This window comes from Amblyomma americanum, chromosome 5 (genome assembly GCF_052857255.1).
Source record: "Amblyomma americanum isolate KBUSLIRL-KWMA chromosome 5, ASM5285725v1, whole genome shotgun sequence".
Classification (NCBI taxonomy): Eukaryota; Metazoa; Arthropoda; class Arachnida; order Ixodida; family Ixodidae; genus Amblyomma; species Amblyomma americanum.
In genome coordinates this window covers 65,965,582-65,989,225 of record NC_135501.1, presented here as the reverse complement: position 1 = coordinate 65,989,225, position 23,644 = coordinate 65,965,582, and the positions used below count along the sequence as shown (strand labels likewise).

The 23,644-nt window shown below is 49.4% G+C and overlaps 2 protein-coding genes across 3 annotated transcripts in view; one reads left to right on the top strand and one right to left on the bottom strand.

The window, feature by feature from the left end:
• LOC144132510 (uncharacterized) overlaps positions 1-23,644 on the top strand; it is a 107,210-nt gene that overhangs the window by 51,907 nt on the left and 31,659 nt on the right. The window lies entirely within an intron of this gene.
• Positions 17,636-21,352, bottom strand: LOC144132502 (uncharacterized). The gene is made up of 3 exons (XM_077664966.1): positions 19,939-21,352; positions 18,613-18,873; positions 17,636-17,828 (listed from the first exon to the last, which is right to left on the bottom strand). Exons 1-3 carry the CDS (start codon positions 21,248-21,250, stop codon positions 17,758-17,760), a joined length of 1,644 nt encoding a protein of 547 aa, XP_077521092.1. The 5' UTR covers positions 21,251-21,352; the 3' UTR covers positions 17,636-17,757.

Below are 23,644 nucleotides of genomic sequence, written 5' to 3'. Positions count from 1 at the left end.
CTGTGGTTGGCTGAGCAAAACTTGTGAAAAAGCAACAAGAAAAAAAAAAGGCAAAAGGAGGAGGCCGCCGGCGCCTTCGTTCCTGGCTACCTTTTCCAAGCCGATCACTATGGTTACGCGGGGGAAGGATGAGAGACATTGGGAGAGAGAAAAAAACTGTTCCGCAAGTCGGAGAGCGTGCGCAGTGGGAGTACAGTCCGAGCCTCCCTCCTCCTCGCTCTCACATTTTCCGAGCCTTTCGGGGGAGGCGTGGAGCTCGCGGGTGCAGCAAGTGCCTAGATCGCGCGGCGTTCTATATATCCAATGGCGGGTAAAAATATCGTTCGATATAAACGTACCAATTTCTATACTTTTACACAGAATTTTCAAGGGGATAATTTACGAGTTCGATACAGACAATAATTCGATATATGTGGGTTCGATATATCTGTGTTTGACTGTATAGGGAGGCTGGATTATTGAAGAAATTCCATCAAAGCCATAGTGTTTTAGTGGTTGTGTAACCCAACACCTACAAAAGAATAAGTTCATGGAAGCTTTAGTGGCCGTGGAATGCTGAACTGATTTACTATTCATGTGCTTTGTGATTCAGTGAGATGGCTATGATGTGACTTAGTGTGCTCATTCATTGCCCAGCAAGAGGCACAGGAGGGGTTGCCATTGCACCAAACTGGTTGTCTGTACTATCTTGACATGAACTTGAAACATGACCAGGTGGGGCACTGGTTGTCCGGTCAAACTCAGCTGTGTGATATTCGTGGTTTCGGTGTGGTAATTGCTACACGCGGTGCTTAGAATGCAGCAGCCTGCCAAGGTACAGTTGTAAGCAAAAGTGGTATACTCCGCTCGACGCGTGGCGGAGCGAGCGAACACTGCATCGCAATGCCATCTACGGGCGACGTCTGAGGTCGAGACAGACGGTCAGGAACCCTTCTTAATCTGCAGGCATGTCGCCTGACTCGTTTGGTTGCAACGCCCTGCAGCACGCCGAAATGCCGAGCATCGGCGCTGTAAGAGCGATCCAGGTATCTTCCGCTTAGTTTTCTTTTTTGTCTTAATTGCAGACCAGAGGACATCGGCACTGGTGTTTCCTAGGCGGCGAACCGCTAAACGGTTCTTCATGAGGCCCCAAACATTCTCAATTGGATTGAGATCTGCACCCACTGGCGGCCATTCCAGAGTCTGGATGCAGAGTTCTTCCAGCAGGAAGGTAACCGAGCGCGCTCTGTGCACAGGGCTTCTGTCATGTTGCTTCTGTCATGTTTGTCTTGAAATGGTTCGTCCAGTAAATGAGGAAGCAGCTCATCACGTAGTATCGCTCGATATGCCTCGGCCACAAACCTCCCCCCAATGCGCACAATTGGACCCAAACCATCTTTAGTAACTTCGCCCCACACGTTGACTGCGCATTGTCCACTTGAAACGACGTCACATATCCACAGAGGCAGATACCTGTTATCACAATTAAAAGAAAGGAAGGCTATTAGCATGTGTAGAATGCTGTAGTAAAAAAAAGAATATGAAGCTCTGAACATTTTACAAAGCCCTGTTGAACCCCGTTGTAAACGTTGTAACCGTAATCTGTTTCAGTTGGATTGGCGAAAGTTTTCAGAAGTTTTCAGTACTGCTTGCGGATAAGAATCCACAGTTTCAGTAAATGTCCAAAATATTTATGGCGCGAGGCGTTTGCCAACACAAGAACAGGCTATTTTGAGTTGATACACATACCTCCTAAATATTCTCCTATGACAGACCTATCTGGCAGACATATAACGCAAAAATGCGGCTATTATAATTTGTAATTTATCAGAACTCTCTCAAATATCAAAAACAAAGGCAGCGATAGAAGATGCGACCTATGCATCTCAGGGTTACACAAGTTGAAAAATATTGGTATTGCGGCCACTTTTGACCATATCTTGTGCCTGCGTGCAGTTGTTACGATAACACAAAATATCATTGTACACCTGCAGCTGACGGGGCGCCACACACGTTGCTGCTGGCCCCATCTGCTTGAAAATGTGCATTCATCCCTGAAGACGACTTCTTTCCAATCCTGCGCAATCCAGTCTTTGACTGTCCGTGTGAACTCTAGTGCTTGACTCCTTTGTCTGTCAGTTAAACTTTTTTGTCGGTCAGTTTGTCTGTGCAGCTACGCAGCTGCTGAGCCCCGCCTTCGAATTGTAGAGCAGGACATGTTCAAATCTAGGGAGTCTCTAATATCTTTCGCGGAGCTGAAAGGATCCGCCACCGCAGCAGCGACAATCAGCCGGTCTGTCTCGTCGTCGCTACATCTGGGTCGTCCACACCGCTCCGCACCATTTAGTCGTCCTTGCTCGTCCCTGTAGGCCCTTATTATCCGGCCCACTGCCTTTCGACTTCTTCCTGTCAGGCGACAAATCATCTGCTGAGGTATTCCTTGAATGTTCATGTCGACAATGCGCCTCTGCTCGTTAACTGGAACAACCGGAGCCATTTTATTCTGTACAAAAACGAACTCGGAAGGGAGACTGATGCGCCGCTTTTATTGTTAAACTCATCCAGCCGAAAGGTCGAGCCAAGATTGTAATCATACAAGTTATTGCGGTCTGTCGAGAATGCTTTTCAAGATATCAGTTAAGTTCTACGATGGGCTAATCGGGCACAAAAATTTTGTGCAGTCATGGAGCGGCGTGCCAGCACACATCTATCGAAAGCGCAGCGAAAACAAAAAGAAAACTAAGCGAAAGATCCCTGGATCGCTATTGCAGCGGCGATGCTCGGCATTTCGCTGTGCTGCAGGTCGTTGCAACCAAGCTAGTCAGGCGACATGCCTGCAGATTAGGAAGGGTTCCTGATTGTCTGTCTTGACCACGGACGTTGCCTGTAGATGGCATTGCGATGCAGTTTTCGCTCGCTCTGCCATGCGCCGAGCGGAGTATACCACTTTTGCTCACGACTGTACATAGACGACCAACATAGACAACCGGGCATCTCTGCTTGAAGCTGCTGAGCATTACAGCGCCAGTCTATGCTGTTCTGAAAAGTGAGGCCCAAACAATGCCTTTTGTTCTCCTGTGGCATCTGTGATCAATGCAGAAACCTCGGCATGTTGGAGAACTTTGCAGCAGATGCTGTTACCGAAGCACGGGTGTCTTTGTACCTGACACCTCAACTCTTGAGTCCTCCTTGATTTTGAATTGCAGGCAAGTCCAAATGTGTGTTAAAATGTTGTTAATTAAAATTATTGCTTTGCAAAGCTCTGCTTCGCTCAAAATAGAATATGCTGCATCTGTCTTCCTTTCCGGCATCCAATCACTCCTTTCCAAATTGAAAGCGATCCAAACTATGCCTGTCGTTTCATACTTTATACAAACATACCAATTCTGAATATGCAGACAAGCTTATCCCTACTCTTTTTGTCATCACAGGTCAGTATCTTCATTGTGTCTATTTCATAAAATTTATCAGAACTATTGTTGCCCGAAAGAAGCGGGTTCGATCCTGGCCAAGGCGGACGAATTTCGATGGAGGCGAAATTCTGGAGGCCCATGTACTGTGCCATGTCAGTGCACGTTAAAGAACCCCAGGTGGTCGAAATTTCCGGAGCCCTTCACTACGGCGTCTCTCATAGCCTGAGTCACTTTGAGACGCCAAACCCCCTAAATCAAATCAAATTATAACCGTTGTTGCAAAGAAAAGCAGCTAACAAAATGAAATTCTGCATTTCAGTATGCGTTGAACACCATTGCAAACTCTGTATCCTGCGTGCTCACGCAAAATGTTTTCAAGATTCTTCCATACTCTGAAACTGTTTCAGCTGGAGTCTCCTTCCCAGTGACCCCCAGTAGCAGGCCAGGGTCACCTTACTTGTGACAACCGCTTCGCTTCCCATAGAGCTCAATGTATTGGCGCACTGCTTAATACGCGGCAACACATAACCGGGGACCGCGTATAGTGCGGTTTCTAGAAATCCTGGCGGCCCGTGGGTACCGGCGAGCACGATGAGCGTGCTTTCCAGATTGCGGGGAGGGGAACTGGCGAGGCGGAGGAGTGTTGTCAACGTGGTTCAAGGCAAGGCAGAAGGCAGGAGAAGATAGAAAAAAATTATGTCCCAAAGCAGGCGTTTTTCCTCTCACTCTCCGATGTGCCTCCATTAGGCACACTGATTGGACAAAACTTGAAATTACGTGATGGCATGTAAGACTGGAGCATGCTTGAGCGGCTGCGGTGAGAGCATGGCATGTCGTTGAAAGTACTGCTCGAGCATACCACGCACGCTTGCGGCAGCATCGCGTCATGCCTGAGCCCACAAGCGAGATTCTGTTGTTGCGTGTAGAAAAAAGTTGACAACGTAGGCAAATGAGCTGACATCGTGAGCAGTCTATCAGCCTTGGCTGTCTTCAGTTCTGATGGTATCTGTACCTCCGAATGCCATTAAACGGCAAGCTCTCGAACACATTAGTGTTAGCTCTCGGCACATTAGTGTTTAAACAATTTTCAGTGTAGGGCTCTTGCGACATTGCAAGAGATCTGATAAGCATGCGTGCTTATGCACAAAGAGCCAGCTTGCAACAATAACTGCGCCGTGAACAGTTCTAGTGTAGTGGTGAAAGCAGCTGATTACCTCCACACTTTCCTCATCAAGGCCTCTGTCATTGGTTGGCAGTGATCAGAGGAAAGAATGAAGCTGCCAGTAGAACGGCCATTGAATTCCTTTAGCACCTGTTGTGGTGCCACAACGGCTCATTTTCTTGTAAAGAAAGTTTTGTTGAATGCACGAAACTCTGCAGCATGAAAATATGAGTATGTGCAGCGTTGCTACCTTTATGGACAGCAAAAACATAAAAAGACAGGTTACCAGGCTACCCCCTGCATCTCCTGAGTAAGCTCGTTAGGACTTTTTAACTCGCCCTTTACTGCTCCCGTTAGTACTTGTGTAAGAAAAGCAATGCAAGCATGTTGTGCCATCTATGGAGAGGCCCCATAAATTCATATAACTTGTAGGGTAAATTTTAAACAACAGATGGAGCATATGTTTCTTCATCCGCGTTTCTTCGTTTTAGTCTCACCAGGTCAGTCATGGCGAAGCATGGTGCCACGTGCGGCCTCGCTTTGACGGACAAAGAAATTCAAGAACTGCTTATGAATTCGGACTCTGATGATAGTGACAACAAGGAAGCAGTTCACCTAAATGCCTTGTTGAGTGATGACAGCAATGAAGAGCCCCTGCCACTGAAAAATCTGCGTAAAAATAGGAAATCCGACAGGCGAGATTTCTGCTCGAAGAAGAAAGAGTTCAAGCCTCAGTAGCATGCTTTCAACCAATCTTATTCAGGAATTTGCAATGACATCAGTGGTAAGCATAAAATTGCCAGGAAACTAATATAAAAAATGCAGAGAATGTGCAGCATTGAATAAAAAACCCAGGAGTGAGAGTGTTAACACATTCGATGTGCAAATCTTAACACATAGGGCACTCTGAAATAGGTAGGATCTGTATCCTTTTACAGATTACAGATTGTTACTGATTTTCTTACATGTCAAGGAGTAGGTAAATTTTTAAAAAGAAGAAAATGCCACAGTTTTTAAATGGACGTTACGGCACGTGAAGTACACAATTATTGCCTGATGCGCTGGTTTAGTAACTGGTACGCGAGGTGCTCGTGTGGATTTTAACTTTAGTGAGCTTAATGAAGGCTGTCGATAGAGCAATTAATCAAACGCAGAGTAAATGGCGACATACGATCGCACAAGGACAAGAACAATGTCAGCTCATGAAAACAAATTCCATAAACGCTGTGTATCTTCCGTCGTTTACAACACGCTGGCATGGAGTCGCGACTGCGCACAAGGCGTAACTGCACCACTGCTAACAGCACAGCGTGCCTCTCTTGCACGTCAATGCTGTAACATCACACAAACTTCCGACAGAATTCATCGTTTCATTACTGGGAAATAAGAGTTCCACTCACCAATAGTGTTCAAGATTTTCAAGATTTTGTCGAACTTGCTTCGCAGGGTACAGACCGTCCCCTGGTGGCAGGCCCGAGTTCAGCGCTCCGACCATGACTCGATATATGCGTGCACTGTGCTTTTTGAGCGCAGAGCCATCAAATAATGATTCTCCCAGATGCGTATCGACGCCTCTGTTGTCGCTACAGACCAAATCACACGCTTTTGGGAGGATGTTTCGCTGGAAGTCAAGCTGCATGCATCGGACACGTTGGGCGCCAGATGTGGGGTTTGAATTGGGGAGATAAATACGTTCTCCCAACTCAGTCGCGGCTGACACGGTTCAAAGCCGCCCGGACCCCACCCCGGGATCGCGTACGCTATCGAGCGCTCGCCGACCACGGCGGGTCTTGCTCTGAGGGAACAAAGGAATGACACATTGGCTGACTTAAACAGGCATTGATTGCTACAGCAACAATAACGCCAGCTAGCAACAAGGTATGCTAATGAATCGAGGTCGTCCGACTCACCAGCAAGGTTCCGAGTGAATGTTCGCCCGCGCTAGGGCAAGGAATACTCCGAAGGCCGGACGGGACGAGTACGGGAGCCTGTCTCCCCGTCGCTTCCTCGCCCAGCCGGCGAAGAGCGGAGCTGCGAGCGACACGTCCGCTCGCGCCGACGATCCCAGCCGAAGCGCCCCATGACCCCGCGCGCGCGGTCTTCAGCAGTCTCTTGTGCAGCGACGCTGGCGCCCTCTCTTGCCAGTTAATGTAACTGACAAGGGAATGTGTTCATCCTCGGGGTGAGACTGCTGCTGCACGGTGCCTCGCGGGAAAGCAAACACAGGGGGCTGCAGGGCAGGTCCCCACAAGCTTCAGCCACAGCTGCCTTAATACTTAGCAGAGAAGCATGCAGCTTCTCGGGTGCCATTTCCCATATCATTGCATGCAGACTTTCGTTGCTGCTATGTGTCTTTCCTCTCTGACGCCTCTGAAGGACCTTTCGGTCTGACAAGCACTGACGTGGGGAGAGGAAGGTTGTAATGGTGTTTTGGGGAGGCAGGCCTTCGGCCTCTGCTGCATTGTGGCAACACCAGGAGTCTGGGCCGGTGATATGTCGCCATCACAGCCTTGTGCGCCTCTCTTTCCCCTGAATGTGACCTTATTGCCCAGCCGTAACATGAGGTCAGCCTTGTTATCAGATCACCAGTTGTTAACCTACCCTTACCACTGATTCTGTCAGGACTCTCTCTGTGTTTGGCAACCAGGTTGCGTAAAGCTCTGCCCATGTACTTTTGCACGTGGTTTATGCACTCTCCCTTGTTTATAGGAATGAAACCATACACCTTAGCTTCTTGCAGAGCTAAGAATATATGCTGTCACCATCTGACAGCAGGTTGTTTTGCTGGAGATATCTGGAACAGTATGAGGCCAGTCTCCACCTCCATATCTCCAGCTTTGTTTTCAGTATTTTTTCGGCAGGGCGGATTTTCTTTCCATGTCGAGTAGGCGGGGTCAACCTCTGTTGGCCCTCACTCACATGCGGCACAGAAATTTGAGAACATCACAAAGTCTAATGCAAGGCCTGAAAAAAGTTCAGTGACAGTGCCCACACTGATATGGGAAGAATGACTGCACGTCATCCATGTCCCGTCGCACGAGACCGCGATGTTGTCCGGATTTCCTAAGTTCAAATCTGCGTACAAGTTCCGAAAAAAGCTCGCACACTTGGCAGTCACTTTTTTGGCTGCATGCACCGCCGATGGCGTCAGCTTCTTTTTCATGTACTGCTGCCACGTCTTGGTGTGAAGGCTGCGATGCAATATATTCATGACTGAGAATATATCATTGAGAGCTGTCTGGTGATTGCCAGTGCTCTGCATAGCACACACAACAAGAATGTTCGCTGTGAACGGATTCACTTTTTTATCACCATTCACGTGCGGCGATCTCCACGGCGATGCTATGTCGCCGCACATCTTGCACACAAGAACAAGACTCACAGCGAGTCCATATTCGCACATGGATTTTTCCACTGCGACATCATCATCGCATGCTTTGCACTTGACATGTTGCAGAAGCGCATTCACCGATTCCAGGCTCACGATCAGGAACCTCTTATCGTCGGCTGGGGCAGCTGCGGCTTCACACATTTGAGAAAGCCCGATTTCCGGCTCATAGCACAAACAGGTGCGATCTCGCATAGTCTAGCGCATAAGAGTTTCTTACTATTACCTATGGTGACTTCCAAACACAGAGTTGGACCGCTTCGGGAGCAACGTTTTCTGCTCTTTTTGGACCAGCTGTATTACAAACGCAGATCAGAGCCACGGATCACGTTTTCCAATCGTAGACAGGGAGCGGTTGCCGAGCCGAGATTGCTCCGTGGAGCAGTCGGGACTGCTGCGCCGAAACCGGCAGAGTCGACCAGAAGTTTGCTTGACGTCTTTTTTTTTTTCAGTGGCGCTAGCAGCGCCCTTAATTTTTGGCGACCTGTCACCTCCGTGGAGCAAGCATCATATTGACCAGCGTTGGGGAGTGCCTCTTGAGTGCTACTGCCTTGGGTGCTTTCAGTGTCGTTTGGTTTAAATTTTTTGTAGATAATTCCATTGCTGTCTCTAATTTCTTCTGGGTCTAAGCTGTCATCAATCGATGTAATTTTCGCGAGCTTGTCCGCGGGAGGAACGTTGCAGGGAGAGTTTCCGGATTTTCTTTTCTGCTGGCTGGTCGCACTTTTTCTGTTTAGGATTGTTTTGTATCGGCTGCAGCACAGCTCTTCCGTCCGAATTATGCCGAATGTTTCTGAAATATTTTTTCGATGGCAGCAAACATTTTTTTTTTTTCTAAAATTTTTTCAGACGTCAGATCTGAGGGAAGTACTGCTCATAATAATCTAGCATCAGTCTTGTCTCGCTGGTTGTTCACTCGCAACCTTGAGATGGAACGAAAATTAGAAATGCTTGCATGAAAAACTGCAAAATGTGTGAGGCGTTGAAACAGGTAGAAGTGGAAACAGAGGGAGTATATGCGACGGTCCCTGGAAAACTGCAATCTAGTATAGGTCACTAAAAGGAAAAGAACAAACAAAACAAAAACGTGGACATCCACGCAAAGCAGAGGGTGCGACAAAGGCGTACCCTTGTAGTAAAAGTGCTCATGCTGCACCCTGGTCAGGAGTTTGCAGTTTCTTTCACAATTCCTGCACCCTTGTGCCTCTGCAAGAGGTTGTGCAAAGCTGCCCCCATACGCTTGTGCACATGGTTTATGCAATCCTCCTTGACTACTTCAATGTAGCCATAGATTTTATCATCCTGAAGGGCATTAAACGTGCGACTGTCCCCATCGCATAACATCGTTGTGTAGTGCATGTTGTGGCACTGTAGAGACCTCTCAAATAGAATTTTGCCTGCCTCTACCTCCATTTGGCCAGCCTTGCAGTTGGTGTTCTTTTGGCACTCATGGCGCGATCGCCAGAGTTCATAGTCGTCAGTGTTCGGCTTTGGGCCAATTTCGCAGCCCAGACAAAAGTTTGACAGTGACACATAATCGAGCACATAACCAGTGAAGAGTTCCACTACGGCACCGACGCCTATATGTGACGAGTGCCCGCGCGTCATCCATGTGCCGTCGTAACACACGGCAATGTTCGCCCTGTGCCCAAAACACAAGTCGTCATATACCTTTGCCACTGCCTGCGCGGCCTGTGCCATAGCTGCCGCGGCTGCTTGAGTAGCAGCAGGTTGCAGTGTGTTTTTCAAGTGCCGTTGAAATGTCTTGTTGTGCCTGCCACGCCGCGACAATCCCATCGCCGAAAAGATATCGTTCATTGCTGTCTGGGCGTTACCGGTCGACAGCATTGCTCGACTAGCAAGAATATTGAGCTCGAAAGGATTGCACTTGTTCTCACCGTCAACCCTCTGCGAGTTCTACTCCGCTGCAATCTCACCACAGTTGTCACATAGCACGATCAGTTTCACGGCGAGGCCTTAGCTATGGTCGCTGGTAATCAACCTCATGCATCCGCGACACGTTTTGCACCGCACGGCATCCAAGAGGACGTTCGCAATGCTGAGGTCAATTATTGCATAGGAGGCTGTTCCGTCTGTGTCTGATCCTGCGGACGCACCACTTGCATCGGCGAACAGCACGGTCTTTCGTGCCGTCGCCGGCGTCGATTCCAGTCGATCAAGTGTAGACTGCTCACGAGCATTCGCTTGAGTTATGTCACTGTTAGTGACAGGTACGGTGTCAATTCGTACGCGACTACAATCGGCACGAAGAACACCGCCGTTATCCAACGGAGACGGAGAAGTGTCGCTGCCCGCAATGTGACCGTCACGCAATCCCGTACCACTGGCGCTTGCTTGTTTCACAGTATGCAACAATGTCGCATCATTAACGCGTTTTTTTCCTTTTGCACGTTTTCGCCCGAACTTGTGCACAGAGCGGTACTTCGCGCCTCCTGGCATAATTCTCACGTTGCACTAGCGTGGTCGGCAGAAAGACAGAATGGCATTGCCGGGTGTCCACTTTCCATGGCTAGCTTGCCAGAACCAACCAGATGACGCCATTTTGATCATGTGCCTAAACTGGCCAATAGCAGCGCGCGCCGCTATTTATTTTTTCTTTCGTTTTTTTTGGCGAAGGTGGCATGTACAGGGTTGCTGCTCGAACGAAAAAATAAGCCGAAAGCCCACGCTTTCGAATGAGACCAAAATGGCCGCGGTAGAGCGCGTAGTTTCGATGCGCCGGGCGAACGAAATCAGGTGTCGTTTGTCCACAATTTAAAGGGCAGTGGGTGTGGTACTGCATTTTTAAATCGCTATAACTTCTTAATTAGAAGGGCTGTGGCACTTAATCCAGTGACGCCCCGGTCTTCACTTGGCGCTGCTTCTTCCATGGCGTATCACTGAAAAAGGTCAGCAGTGGATCCTGGCCGTCCTTGCACGTCCACACAGTGACGCTGCATTTCTTGGGTGCCAGCCTGATCTGGGACGGTGATGCCGCCCCGACGACCAGTGGTCCCGGACGCCCCTGTCGACGCAGACGAGTTTTTGGTTGACCCAGCTTCGCCGTCGCTCCACCATTTAGCCCGCCACTGACTTTCTGCAGTGGTGCCATGGCAGACTCGTTGAGACGATTGGTGTCAGCTTACTAGCTTACTCGACGCAGCAGCACGATATGTAGGCACCGCCAGACTGCGGCGACCTTCGGCGGAAACCCTAGCGGGAAAGGGTGCTGTCCCCACTCTGCGTTGCTTTTGATCTTGGGCAAGCACACATAACCACAGGCATGCACCGGCAGAGAAGTGGACATCGATCGGCGCCAACAACCCGCTCGTCAGAAGCGTCCTGAGGCGCCGCGGTAGAGGTCAAGGGACGCACTTTCACATTTCACACCGCCTTAACTTCCCCTCTACACAGGCCGCACAAAATCCATGCCGCGAGACACGGGCTGCTTAACGAGAAAACCACTCCAAGGATGGAGCGGGAATGAAGAAAAGTCATTCTGTAGCATCCAAACTAATCAAGATGGGAACATAATTTTTTCTGCAGCATGTGGTTGAATGTTTGCAGATACATAAAGCATAAAAAACGAGAATTTTTGCAAGAAAATTGATTCTTGGTTATCGTCTCCCACCTTAATTAAGCTTTTTTTCAGCGCTCGTGGTGTCCATTCTTCGTTGTGTTCCGTTCTTTTATTGCGCTGTTCAAATATGAATCAGTACCAACTCGCCCAGTTCGCAGCCTTAGTGAAGTTTTTGTACCTCAGCATGGCAGTGCAAAGTTGAAACAATATGACAAAATACAAAGGCAGCTCTATTGCATGCATGTCTCCATACAGCATACGTGCGAGACCTCGGCAGCTTGGATAAAGTGGACGTGCCAGATTCATTCTGGCCTTCCAGCCACCATCCCAGTCTCTTGCACCGCACATGGAGCTGGCTATCTGGGAGCTTTTTGTCCGGCCTTTACAGATATATAGGGAGGGTCCTACATTTGGCTGTGTTCAAATGTGATCCTAGCTGGGATGACAGGGCATTACTATGCCATATTACAGTGAGTCCAGAAAAACAATCACACCAATGTGGACATGTGCCTAGAATTTTTTAGCATGGGACTGTGGAGCAGAAAAAAAAGGGCAGTGCACAAAATGTTTAGCGTGAGGAATGGTGAACTGCTTCTGCTCTGCAAAAACCTCGTGAATAATGTAGCAGTCAAGCATGTCCTAGTGATGCAGTTAAAGCTGTGGACATGTGGGTGGTCACAAGCACGCAGTGACTAAAAAACAAAAATTTGCATGATGTGAGATAGAAAGATGTTGAGGTTTCTTATTCTTGTTCAGAAAGGCTACTACCATTTCAGCGTGAGATAACTGATTACAAAGTATATTAGTGTAACGCTGTTGTGACAGACTTAATGCAGGAGCCTTGGTGTGCCGTAAGCGGAACCTAGAAGGCTAAACCTAGGTGACAGTGTTCCACTGTACTCCCCTTATGGCCGCCAAGGTCAGAATGCGAAAATTTGACACCTTGTAAGAGGACTACAATTTGACATCAGATCTTCATTGCAGTTTGTGACAAACAGCATTTTACTCATTGCAGTAGTCGATTGAGTTTGGCATTTGTGGCACATTCTGCAACTGCTTTGACTCTTAATTGTTTGGCTACATTAAAACTCTTATCCATATTGGTAATGTCATTGCCATTTTTGTCTCTTGGTGTGCTTCTGATTATTGCCGACAACTAATTTTCTGTTGACTACACTTTTAGGCTGCATCTCTTCTTTAGAGCCTGCTTGATCCTCTCCATATTATAGCTACTTAACTTGTTTGTGCATATGCAGTGTGTGAAATAAAGGAGATTGCTGTTAAGGAACTGGAATAATGCTCAAATACAATATAACTGAATTAAAGCGACGACAGCATGTGACAGTGTTAATAACTGTACAGAGAGGTGTTCTGAAACAAAATGATCGAAATTAATTTTATTGGTTTATTTAGCAGCTTGAAGCCTCAAACAGACATTTAATCTCATCGTCGAGACATACGTGCTTATGCTGCATTTTTTTCCCACCGCTGTTCGGCCAGCTCGCTCCTACGGATTTGAAGGTCAAGTTCGTCCCACTGCTCTTTGCATTAATCTTCTGCTTGAATTGCTTTAATCTGGGCTGCTACCTCTGGAGCCAGCGTCTGCTTGACTGCAGCAACACGGAAGCCACCTGCCCTTGACTGAGTACAGTGAAAGCTCGTTAATTCGAATTCCACGGGGACGCTTAACGAGTTCGAATTAAGCCGAATTCGAAATAACGAAAGGCATGAAAAAAAACGCCAGAAACGAGACTGGGTTGCTAGAAAACACTTGCAACTCACTTTATTCATTGACGAAAGTAATCAGTGATCACTTTCTGCTTTTTTTCTTTGAAAGCAATGTTCATCACTTTGCTTTCCAAAGTGCAACATTGACGCAGAGCACCATCCTCGCCCTCCTCAAAACTGAAAAACAGGTGTGCGACACCGATCGCCTCCATCACTTGCGAAGCTGAAGGCCGCACTTCTTCGTCGTCTTTTTCGTCGTCATCGACGACAGGTTCTTCGCCCGTTACCTGCGCGATGATGTCCTCGTCGGTCAAAGCACCACACACCACTGCACTGTTGTCTACGTCGATGTAGTCGTCGAAGCTGACATCTTCCAGCGCATCACGCAAACCTGCGGGGATGATCCACTCCTGACTTGGCTCACAAGCTGCTTCCGTGCCTGGGCCCTCATCGGCCACACTGAAGCCACAGTGCCGGAAACAGTTAGAAACTGTTGCTGCCGTGACCTGATCCCAGGCACGCACCAACATATGCAAAGCTGTGAGCAGTGTCACAGAGTAGTCCGTGCCCGCGCACAAAACCAAGCGTTCCAACATGTGGCGCCTGTAAAATGACTTTACATTCTTAATGACGCCCTGGTCCATGGGTTGCAGAGCTGCAGTTGTGTTCGGCGGGAGAAAGGCCAGCTTAATAGTCTTCAGTTCCACATCAACCATGTGTGCGGAACAATTGTCCACAATAAAAAGAACCTTTCTTCCACTCAGTTCAAACTTGCGGTCGAGCTTGATCAGCCACTGTCTGAATATTTCCCGCGTCATCCACGCTTTATGATTAGCGGTGTATTCCACTGGCAGCGTCCGGATGTTCTTGAAGCAGCGAGGCTTCAGGGCCTTACCTACGACGAGCAGGGGCAGCTTCTCCGTCCCGGTCATGTTTGCTGCGACCAAGACGGTTACGCGCTCCTTGCTACGCTTCCCGCCTGCACAGCTGTCTCCCTTGTAAGTCATCGTCTTACTTGGTAGCAGCTTGTAGAAGAGCGCTGTTTCATCCGCATTGAATATACCATGCGGCGAATAGGCTTCCAGGTACTCCCGCAAAGCACCCATTTGCCACGTCGTGCATGTCTCGCTGTTGACATCTTTGCTTTCACCCGACAAAGCGCGAAACACGATGTTGTGCCTGTCCCGGAAGCGATGAAGCCAGCCTTCTGAGGCGTTGAAACCTTCGGTGTGGAGGCGAAGCGCGTAGTCTGCTGCATTCGTCATGACCATCGGGCCACTCACTGGAATGTCCTGGCTTCTCATCTCTCTTATCCAACTGACCATCGCGTGCTACAATTCCGGGTACTTCGCAGGCCGAAGTCTCTTGCGACTGCTGGCGAAAACTTCGTTTTCATAGGCATCCTCAATCGCTCTCTTGTTCTTGATATAAGTTGAGAGCGTGCTTTTAGGGATGCCATGCTTCTTCGCAATTTCCAATTTGCTTGCCTTCCCGGCATCCACTTCACGAAGGATTTCTACCTTCTCCTTGAGCGTTTTGGCGCTGTAGCCTTGGCCGCGAGAAGACATTGCGAACTCCGCAATGATCGAAGGAAACAGCTCTTAAGACTCGAGGCACGGATCGCACAGCAGCAGGACGATTCGGAGCGTCGAAGAAAATACTAGGCCTAGTGACACGACACAAAGGGCGACCCGGCACAAAGAGCAACCCACAAGGAAAAAGAACCTGTTGCTACTCGCGACACCTCGCTGCCCTCGCCCCCTCGCTCCGCTCATCCGGGACTGAGCTGATGGCGATGATAGTGGGTGAGCTGGATTGGAGCGTTCGCGCCACCTATCGTTACACAAAGAAAGCTTGTAGTGAAGTATGAAATATCACCACGCGGCGGCACGCAGTTCGAATTATCCATGGAGGAGCCGACGTGCGGACGAAATAACGATTTGGTTTACCCATAGACACCTATGGAGCGTGGCCGGACCGTAACGGTCAGTTCGAATTATCCAAAAGTTCGAATTAACGAGGTGCGAATTAACGAGCTTTCACTGTATTATTTAGGGCGCTAAATGTGCCGCACGGCATAAAACGCGATGCCATTAATGAACGTTATTACGTTAATAGGTTACAAAAAGGCATGGAGTCCAGTAAGGTGTAAAAAGTCACATAATGCTCGGGCATAAATGTTTTTCGTTATCCACAAGTTGATATCGGGAGTCATTGTTTGAGGGCAGGCGTGCCTCTTGCAGAACGCGAGCGTGCACCAGCGAAGTTCCTGGGCAAGTCCACAATAGGTGGTGAACAGTGGTGTTAGAAGCGGGTGTGTCGCAGTGAGGGCATTTTTCTGGCGCAGGAATCTTCTCACTTTGCCACTGGTGGCGAACTGCAGGCGTAACGGCCACTCCGACACGCAGCCGCCTCAGAGAGACCTCCTCCATCCGTGATAGGTTGGGAGGAAGGGGTTGGGTACACGGGGGAATAAGAGCACGTGTACGCCGCCTGAGGGAGGCTGAAGATGTTAAATGTGTCAGAAGTGGATCTGGTGGCAAAGAGGCAGGAGGTGTTTGCGGTACGTCCGCTAAACGAGATGACATGTCAGATGCGATGCTATCGACATCTGTGCGTGCTTTAAGCCAGTGTATGAGTATAGGGACCGGGCAAGATTTGCAAGCAGCATGTATGTCCTGGGAAACCCGAAGGGTACTAAGCACTTTCTTTAGGTACTTGAGAGTTTTTTGGGAATGAGTGAATAGGTGTACCTGGTTATAAGGAGGGTCATCAGGTAAAGCTGATATGGCATTTAAAATCGCTTGGAGCTCCAAGGGAAGAGGTGATGAATTTTCAGTACAGTAGGTCTGGTGGCTGTAGAGTTGAGGGTGTGTCGGGCTTATAAAAGCAGTTGATCCCCCCGTTGAGGTTATGGCGACATCTGTGTAAAGGATGCAGTCATCATGTTGGGTACAAAAAGTTGATGGTAATGGCGGAGAGGAGAACTCCGACTTCTTATGACAAGCTGGCTTGTTTGATGTAATGTGGCAGTAGTCCCATGGAACATTGGACGAAGAGAAACTTTCCGTGCTCTGTTGGTTTGTCGCTGGGTAATTAAATCTTCCAGTGTGTTGAGCTGCGCATACTCCTGCAGCAGACAAATAGGAGTTGCTCGGGGTAGGCGAGTAATGACTCGCATGGCTCTGTGGTTGAGTGCTTCGAGCGTAGACCACTGTCGTTCCGTAAGTTGTTGAAACTGAGCCTGGTATAGGAGGCGAGGTTGAAAGCACGAACAAGTCGACGAGCTGTATCGGAGTGGGCACCTCCAGAGCGATTGGCTATTCTCCGGATGAGGCCAAGTGTGTTTATAGCACTCTTGCGCATAGCTGATAACCAAGCCATGCCTTTGCCTGAAGAATGAACATGCAGGCCCAATACATTGGTATGTTCCACTTCAGGAAGAGGTGCGTTGTCAATAGTGAGCACGAATGGAGTGGCTTTGAAAATACGGCGGCCAGCTTTATTGCCCACATGAACGTAACACGATTTGGAGAGGTTGAGGGAGAGGCCAGTGTTGGAAAGAAAGTTGTGTAGAAGATTGAGGGCATTTTGAAGACTCTTGCTGCACCTGAGCTGATCGATTTGTAAACCAGAGTGATATCGTCTGCATATGCCAGAACTTGAACATTAGGAAGGGTGGAAAGACTGTGTATTAGAGGAATGAATGCGATGTTAAATAGAGCTGGGGCTAAAACCGAGCCCCGCGATTAGAAATGAAGCGGCCTCTAGGTTTACCATTAACACGGATAGTGTAGTAAAGTCAGCGCGAACCGCGCAACATCTCGAACAATGGTCGGCAGTGAACAACAACGTTTATTGCCCAGAACCGCGATTATATACCCTCTCGTACTGAGAGGGTTACAGAAGAGGGAGAGAAGCATGAACGATAGGAACTCAGGCCAATAGGGGGGCGTGCGGCTGCCTTCGCTGGTCAGCACAAACCAAACAATTACAACATTTCTCCTCCCTTAAAAGTGAAACCGCTGTACCGGTTTTCTTATTCTGGTCGATCGTCTGAGCGTGGGCTGCAGGGGGTCAGTCAATCCCGCCGGAACCACTGGACGCTCCGTGATTGCTGGAGATGGTACTTCACTCTGGTCGGCTGCTAGCGGCTGAGGGCTTTGTTCTTGTTCCGACCCAGTGGTACTGGGCGTATGCACAGGTGACAGATCCGCACTGGTCACCTGGTCAGGACCGCCTTCTAACTGCGCTCTTGCAGTGGCCTCTACAGACGCAGTCCCTGGCGTAAACTCTTGACGACGGCGGACTTGGTCGACGTGGCGCTGCACTGCTCCGGTTGGCGTGTTCACTGTTACCATTCTCGCCCCCGAAGTGGTCTGTACCCTTCCAGGCACCCATCTTTTGCCGGTGCCGTAATTTCGCACGTATACGCTGCTGCCTGGCGAGATGGTCCAGTCGTGAGCGTCCGACGACGAGTCCACAGCTCTGGGTGGGAGACATGTGTCTAGTCGGGAACGCAGCTGATAGCCGAGAAGCATCTCGGAAGGTGACCTTCCTTCTCTTTGGGCGGTCCGCCTGTAATTGAATAACAACCGCATGAGGTTATCTTCCAGCTGTCCGTCTCCCATTTTCCGCAACCCGTCCTTCACGGTCCGAACCGCTCTTTCTGCTGCTCCGTTAGATTGGGGATGGAAAGGCGCAGTGCGCAGGTGCACGATATTGTTTTTCGATATGAAAGTGGCGAATTCTTGACTTGTGAATTGTGTGCCATTATCGGACACGATTGTGCGTGGCACGCCAAACCGGCAAAACATGCTCCTTAAGCATCGGATTGTACTAGCTGTATTTGCGTGCTGCAAGGGTACTGCTTCAATCCACTTCGTGTGGGCATCAACCACTATTAGTATCATCTTGCCTGCTAACGGGCCTGCAAAATCGATGTGTATACGAGACCACCGGACCGCTGTCTTTGGCCAACTCACTGGTGGGGCTGCCGTAGGCATTGGCAGGCTTTGCACGCAGTTGCGGCACTGCGCAGACAAGTTTTGAATGTCCCTGTCCAGGCCTGGCCACCAAAATAATGACCGCGCGACTGATTTCATTGACGAGGAGCCCTGATGCGTTTCATGTAGCAGCTGCAGCATCCGTTCCCGCGCTTTCCGCGGTATCACCACTCTGTTGCCCCAGTAGATCAGACGGTGAGCCAACGATAGCTCCAGCTTACGATCAAAAAACGGCAACAAGTCTGGCGCCATTCCTTTAGTGGTTTGAGGCCATCCATGCAAAATGAAGTGCGTGACACTGGCTAACATCGGGTCCTTGGCCGTCAGCTCCTGCAATTCGTGCGTCGTCACTATACCTTCTTCCAGGGATTCCAATGAAAGGACATATTCCGGCGGTTCACCATCGGTCCCCGGTTCCATAGTCGGCGCTGGTAGCCTGCTGAGGGCATCTGCTGTCAGCAGCTGTTTCCCTGGCACGTACTGTAGCTTGTACTGGTAGCCACCCAAGAATAGCGCCCACCGTTGAATTCGCGCGGCAGCCATCGGTGGCGTCTGGCGGTCAGGTCTGAGCAGTCCCAGCAGTGGTTGATGGTCGGTCACCAGGGTAAACTGCCGACCTAGAAGATAGTCACGAAAGCGAGAAACGCCAAAGATGAGGGCTAGTGCTTCTCGCTCCAGCTGCGAGTAGTTTTGTTCTGCTTTTGTAAGTGTTCTGGAACGGAACCCAATTGGCCTGTGCTCATTTCCTATCGAATGAAACAGCACTGCGCCCACACCATACGGAGATGCGTCACACTCTAGTTTCAGCTCCTTGTTAGGATCAAAATGCACGAGAATTTGTGCATTTTTGAGGCTTTGTTTAGCTCGCTCGAACGCCAACTGCTGCGGCTGTAGCCACTCCCAACGGCTTCCTTTTTCCATGAGCCGATATAACGGGCTGAGCACAGTCGACATATTCGGCAGAAACCGTGCGTAGTACGTGAGCATACCAAGGAACGAACGTAGCTCGCTCACGTTACTCGGGCGCGGGGCTTGCATGATGGCGTCTACGTTCTTTTCCATAGGGTGTAGGCCTTGCCGATCGATACGATGCCCGAGGTAAGTCACTGAAGGCTGCCGGAACTTGCATTTGTCGGCCCTAAGCTTGACACCATGCTCTCGGAATCGTTCCAACACTTTCTTGAGCCGCGCTTCCTTGTCCCCCTTGCCTTCTGACACTAACACGTCGTCAAGGTAAGCTTGGACGCCTGGTAGCCCGCCGAGTACAGCGTCCATCTTCCTTTGAAATATAGCTGGGGCAGAAGCTATACCAAACGGGAGTCTGTTGTAACGAAAAAGTCCGCGATGTGTGTTAATGATACAAAGTCCGCGTGACGCTTCGTCAAGGGGCACTTGGTTGTACGCGTCCTTCAAATCCAAGGTGCTAAAGTATTCACCTCCATTTAAGTTTGCGAACATGTCCTCGATCACTGGAAGAGGGTAATGCTCGATATCACAGGCAGGGTTAAGCGTGACTTTGAAGTCTCCGCATATTCTTACGGTGCCATCTTTCTTCAAGACAACTACGATGGGCGTAGCCCATTCTGAATGTTGCACAGGAGATAAGACACCAAGGGACAATAACCGATCAATTTCACGAGAGACCTTATCACGGAAAGCGTAAGGAAGTGATCTGGCCTTACAGAATTTCGGTGTCGCTGTTTCCTTTAGTTTTAGGCTGGCTGGCGGTCCCTTGATGAGCCCCTGGTCTATCGAAAAAACATCCTTATACTCAGCGAGCAGTCTGTTCACCATGTGGTCACTCGGCGTGTTTCCTGTTGTCGAATCCGGCGCAGTGAGTTCTTCCATCGTAACACCCGTCTTGCCAAGTGCCGCAATCAGATCGCGGCCGCATAGACTCGGTCCTGAACAGTCAAGCACCACGAGTGGACAGGTTACAGACACGTTCTTGAATTGCACCGGAAGTTCAAGTTCGCCAAGCACCGGCAGTTGTCCCGCGTAACATGACAACTTCACATGCGGCGATTTCAAGCGTGGCCACTGCGCTCTGTGTCGGTCGTAAACGTTCCGTGATATGACGCACACCGGGGATCCTGTGTCCACTTCCATGTCTAGATCTATTTCCCCCCACCGAAATGTGCGGCGTAACGGTGGTTCCAGGCCGTTTTTCCTACCAGAAATTAGCGTCCAGATGTGTGCCTCATCCTTGTTCTCGTTTCTAGACGCGGTTTCAACTGTCAGTGTCTTGACACTCGCGGTTCGCCTAGCAGCATTTTCATCTGTTCTCGCCCTGTAGCATTTCTTCGCCAAATGACCACGTTGCCTGCAGCGGAAACACCGTGCGTTAGCCCAGCGGCAGGCGTTATCATCGTGCTTCGTGCTTCCACATCGTCCGCACTCTTGCGCTGCCCCGCTGGTATCTCGCGACGAAGAGCGATGACTGGCTTGCATTCTTAGCACCGTTGGTGGTGCTCCACTGATATCGTTTGCATCGTTCTCGGCTGTTTCTGCTGCTATTGCCAGCGCTTCGGCCTCCTCCAGCGTCAAGTCTTTCTTCGCCAGTAACTGCTTGCGTAGGTTAGTTGAGCGTACACCGCAAACAATTCTATCCCGCAGCATTCGGTCTAGCGCACTCCCAAAGTTGCAGCCGTCTGCTATGCGCCGTATTTCGACCAGAAATGCGCGCACTGCCTCACCCTCTTGCTGGCAACGGGTGAAAAATTTATAGCTCTCCGCTATCTCGTGACGCTTCGGGTCGTAGTAGCTGTTTAAAGCTGCGACTGCTTCATCATAGGTGAGGGAATTCGGTGTCCGGGGTGCAATCCGTCCCGCTAACACTTGCACCGTCTGCGTGCTGAGTGCTGCCACAAGCAAGGCTCGCTGCTGCTTTGAGTCAGTAATAGCATTGGCTTCAAAATATGCTTCTGCCCTTATAAGGTACGCTTTCCACTTATCTGACGTGTCGTCGAAGGTCGGGAGCTGCAGGCTGGTCATAGTTCTCGTCGGTGCTTCAAGTTGCGACAGGCTGTCGGCTTCAACTTTTACCGCATGGGTAGTTTCCGCACTCGTCGCCACTGTAGTAAAGTCAGCGCGAACCGCGCAACATCTCGAACAATGGTCGGCAGTGAACAACAACGTTTATTGCCCAGAACCGCGATTATATACCCTCTCGTACTGAGAGGGTTACAGAAGAGGGAGAGAAGCATGAACGATAGGAACTCAGGCCAATAGTGGGGCGTGCGGCTGCCTTCGCTGGTCAGCACAAACCAAACAATTACAACAGATAGCAAATGTCCTTTGTGAGAGGAAAGCATGAACTGCTCGACGTATCTGCAAGGGCATGCCAAGTGATGACATAGTGTTGAGAATGGCTTCGTGAAGAATGTTGTCGTAGGCCTTCGTGATATCTGTTGCCAGGACTGTGCGAACGAGACGGCTGTAAGGTGAACGACGTATCACGTCGTTGGCGAAGTGGTCAAGACCATCTTCAGCTCCGTATCGTGGTCGGGAACCAATTTGGGAAGACGAATATTTCTGATGATGGTCGAGCCACCAGGAGAGTCGAGTGGCAAGCAGTTTTTCATACAACTTGCAAATAGTTGGGGTAAGAGAAATCGGTCGTAGGGCCCCAAGAGTTGTGGGTAATTTGCCAGGCTTTGGTATTGGAACTACCACTGAATGTTTCCAATCTGGTGGCATCTCACTGGTTGTCCAGATTTCGTTAAAAATTCTGAGAAGTGAAGTCAATGCTTCACCGTCCAGATTCCAGAATAGGGCATAAGGTACACCGTCATGACCAGGTGCAGTGTTGGGGCGGATGCCTTCAATTGCAGCTATGGTGAACGGGCATGCTATCTTATCCTCTGGCTCAGGTTTGTAACTGACCAGAACAGGTGCAGGTGAACAGTCATAATTCGGAAAAAACTGAAGGGCAGCTTGCGAAGCAAATTCATCTGGAGAAAGACGAAGAGCAAGACGAATACTCTCGGCGTAGTCCTTGACGGATGGCTTGCGTTTCATGGAATGAAATACACGCCACAAGTGGCGATTGCCGACAGGAGTACTGAGTTGAGAACACCACTCTGTCCAGCGCTTGTGCAGAAGGCGTTTAGAATACCGACGGGCTTTAGCGGTGACTCTATGAAGTTCCGTTCGTGCATTCTGGTCTGAAGGATGCTGAGTGATGCACACGCCCAGCTGTTTGCGCCTTGCCCAGAGATTAAGGAGGTGAAAGTCAGGACACGCCGCATTATCTAGGTTGTTTCTATAGAACCAACTTCATAAATGCAGTTTTTGTTTGCAGTTTAGAGCGTGAGGGGGTGCCATGAAAAATAAAACTTTGATCAGGCATAGCAGCGTCATTCGGCGAGCATGGCCTCCACCTTGACGTGTGCCCCTCAAAAATGAAAGCCGATGCCAAGCACTTCGGCTGCTTCTAGTGCCGCTTTTCGGCACTATCGGCGCATCACTGCGAAGCGGTGCTCAGAGGTTTGCTAGACCGCTGGATTTTTTCTTGGTGTTTTTCGCAGCGGATGGGATCAGGACTTTGTGTGAGAACACGAATAAATACGCATGGATGAGAATTTTGGACAGACCGACATATGCTCGGCATGACGGGTCATGGGAGGAAGTCACGTCTTCGGAGATGCTAAAATTCATTGGGATCATCTTCTATATAGGAATTGTTGAAGTGCCACGACTGCATCTTTATTGGAACACTGGAAGTATCCACTTTGGCCTTCTCCCATGAAAGATCATGCCTAGAAACCGTTTTTTCCCTTTGGTCGCCTTCTTACACGTTGCAGACCCGGGTGATTCAGTGGCTGGAATATCTATTGGCAAGACCTGGAAAGTATCCTGGTTTTAGGAGCACATCAATCAAACATCAGCAGATTTTTTCCAGCCAAAACGTGGCCTTGCCATTGATGAACGAATGGTGAAATCCAAGGAATGATCAGGAATTAGGCAGTACGGTCGCGAGTAAAAATTATTAGCAAAGATCACTGGCGATCAGAATTGTGGAATCTCACCACGTGGCGCTGTGGTTCGCAGACCTGCCTATCGGGCCGTTTCCATGCTTGCAGCTTAGAGGGGGCCTGGTGTCGCACCTGCACCTTGCAGCAGTCCCCAACCCAACTGGCAATCTTCACTCACGACGTGCATGCTAACCTTTTGCCATAACCTGCAGACCAATGCATTATTTTTAGATTTTACTAAGTATTTGAGAAGGTACCTCACCAGCGTATATTACTAAAACTCACTCTTTTAAATTTATTTACACCCTAATATTATAGAATGGATTAAAGAATATCTAGCTAACCGCTCTCAATTCGTTTCTATAGCAACCACCGCTCAAGTGCTCTCCCTGTTAAATCTGGCATCCCTCAC

Excerpts from the sequence above, each read along its gene's own strand:
- LOC144132502 (XM_077664966.1), bottom strand. The coding sequence starts at position 21,250 with ATGACCAGCCTGCAGCTCCCGACCTTCGACGACACGTCAGATAAGTGG. Across the intron at positions 18,874-19,938 it reads AACAGCGACACCGAAATTCT|GTCGGCAGTTTACCCTGGTG; the intron begins GTAAGGCCAGAT and ends ACTATCTTCTAG. Across the intron at positions 17,829-18,612 it reads ATTGGAATCCCTGGAAGAAG|GCGGACCGCCCAAAGAGAAG; the intron begins GTATAGTGACGA and ends ATTCAATTACAG.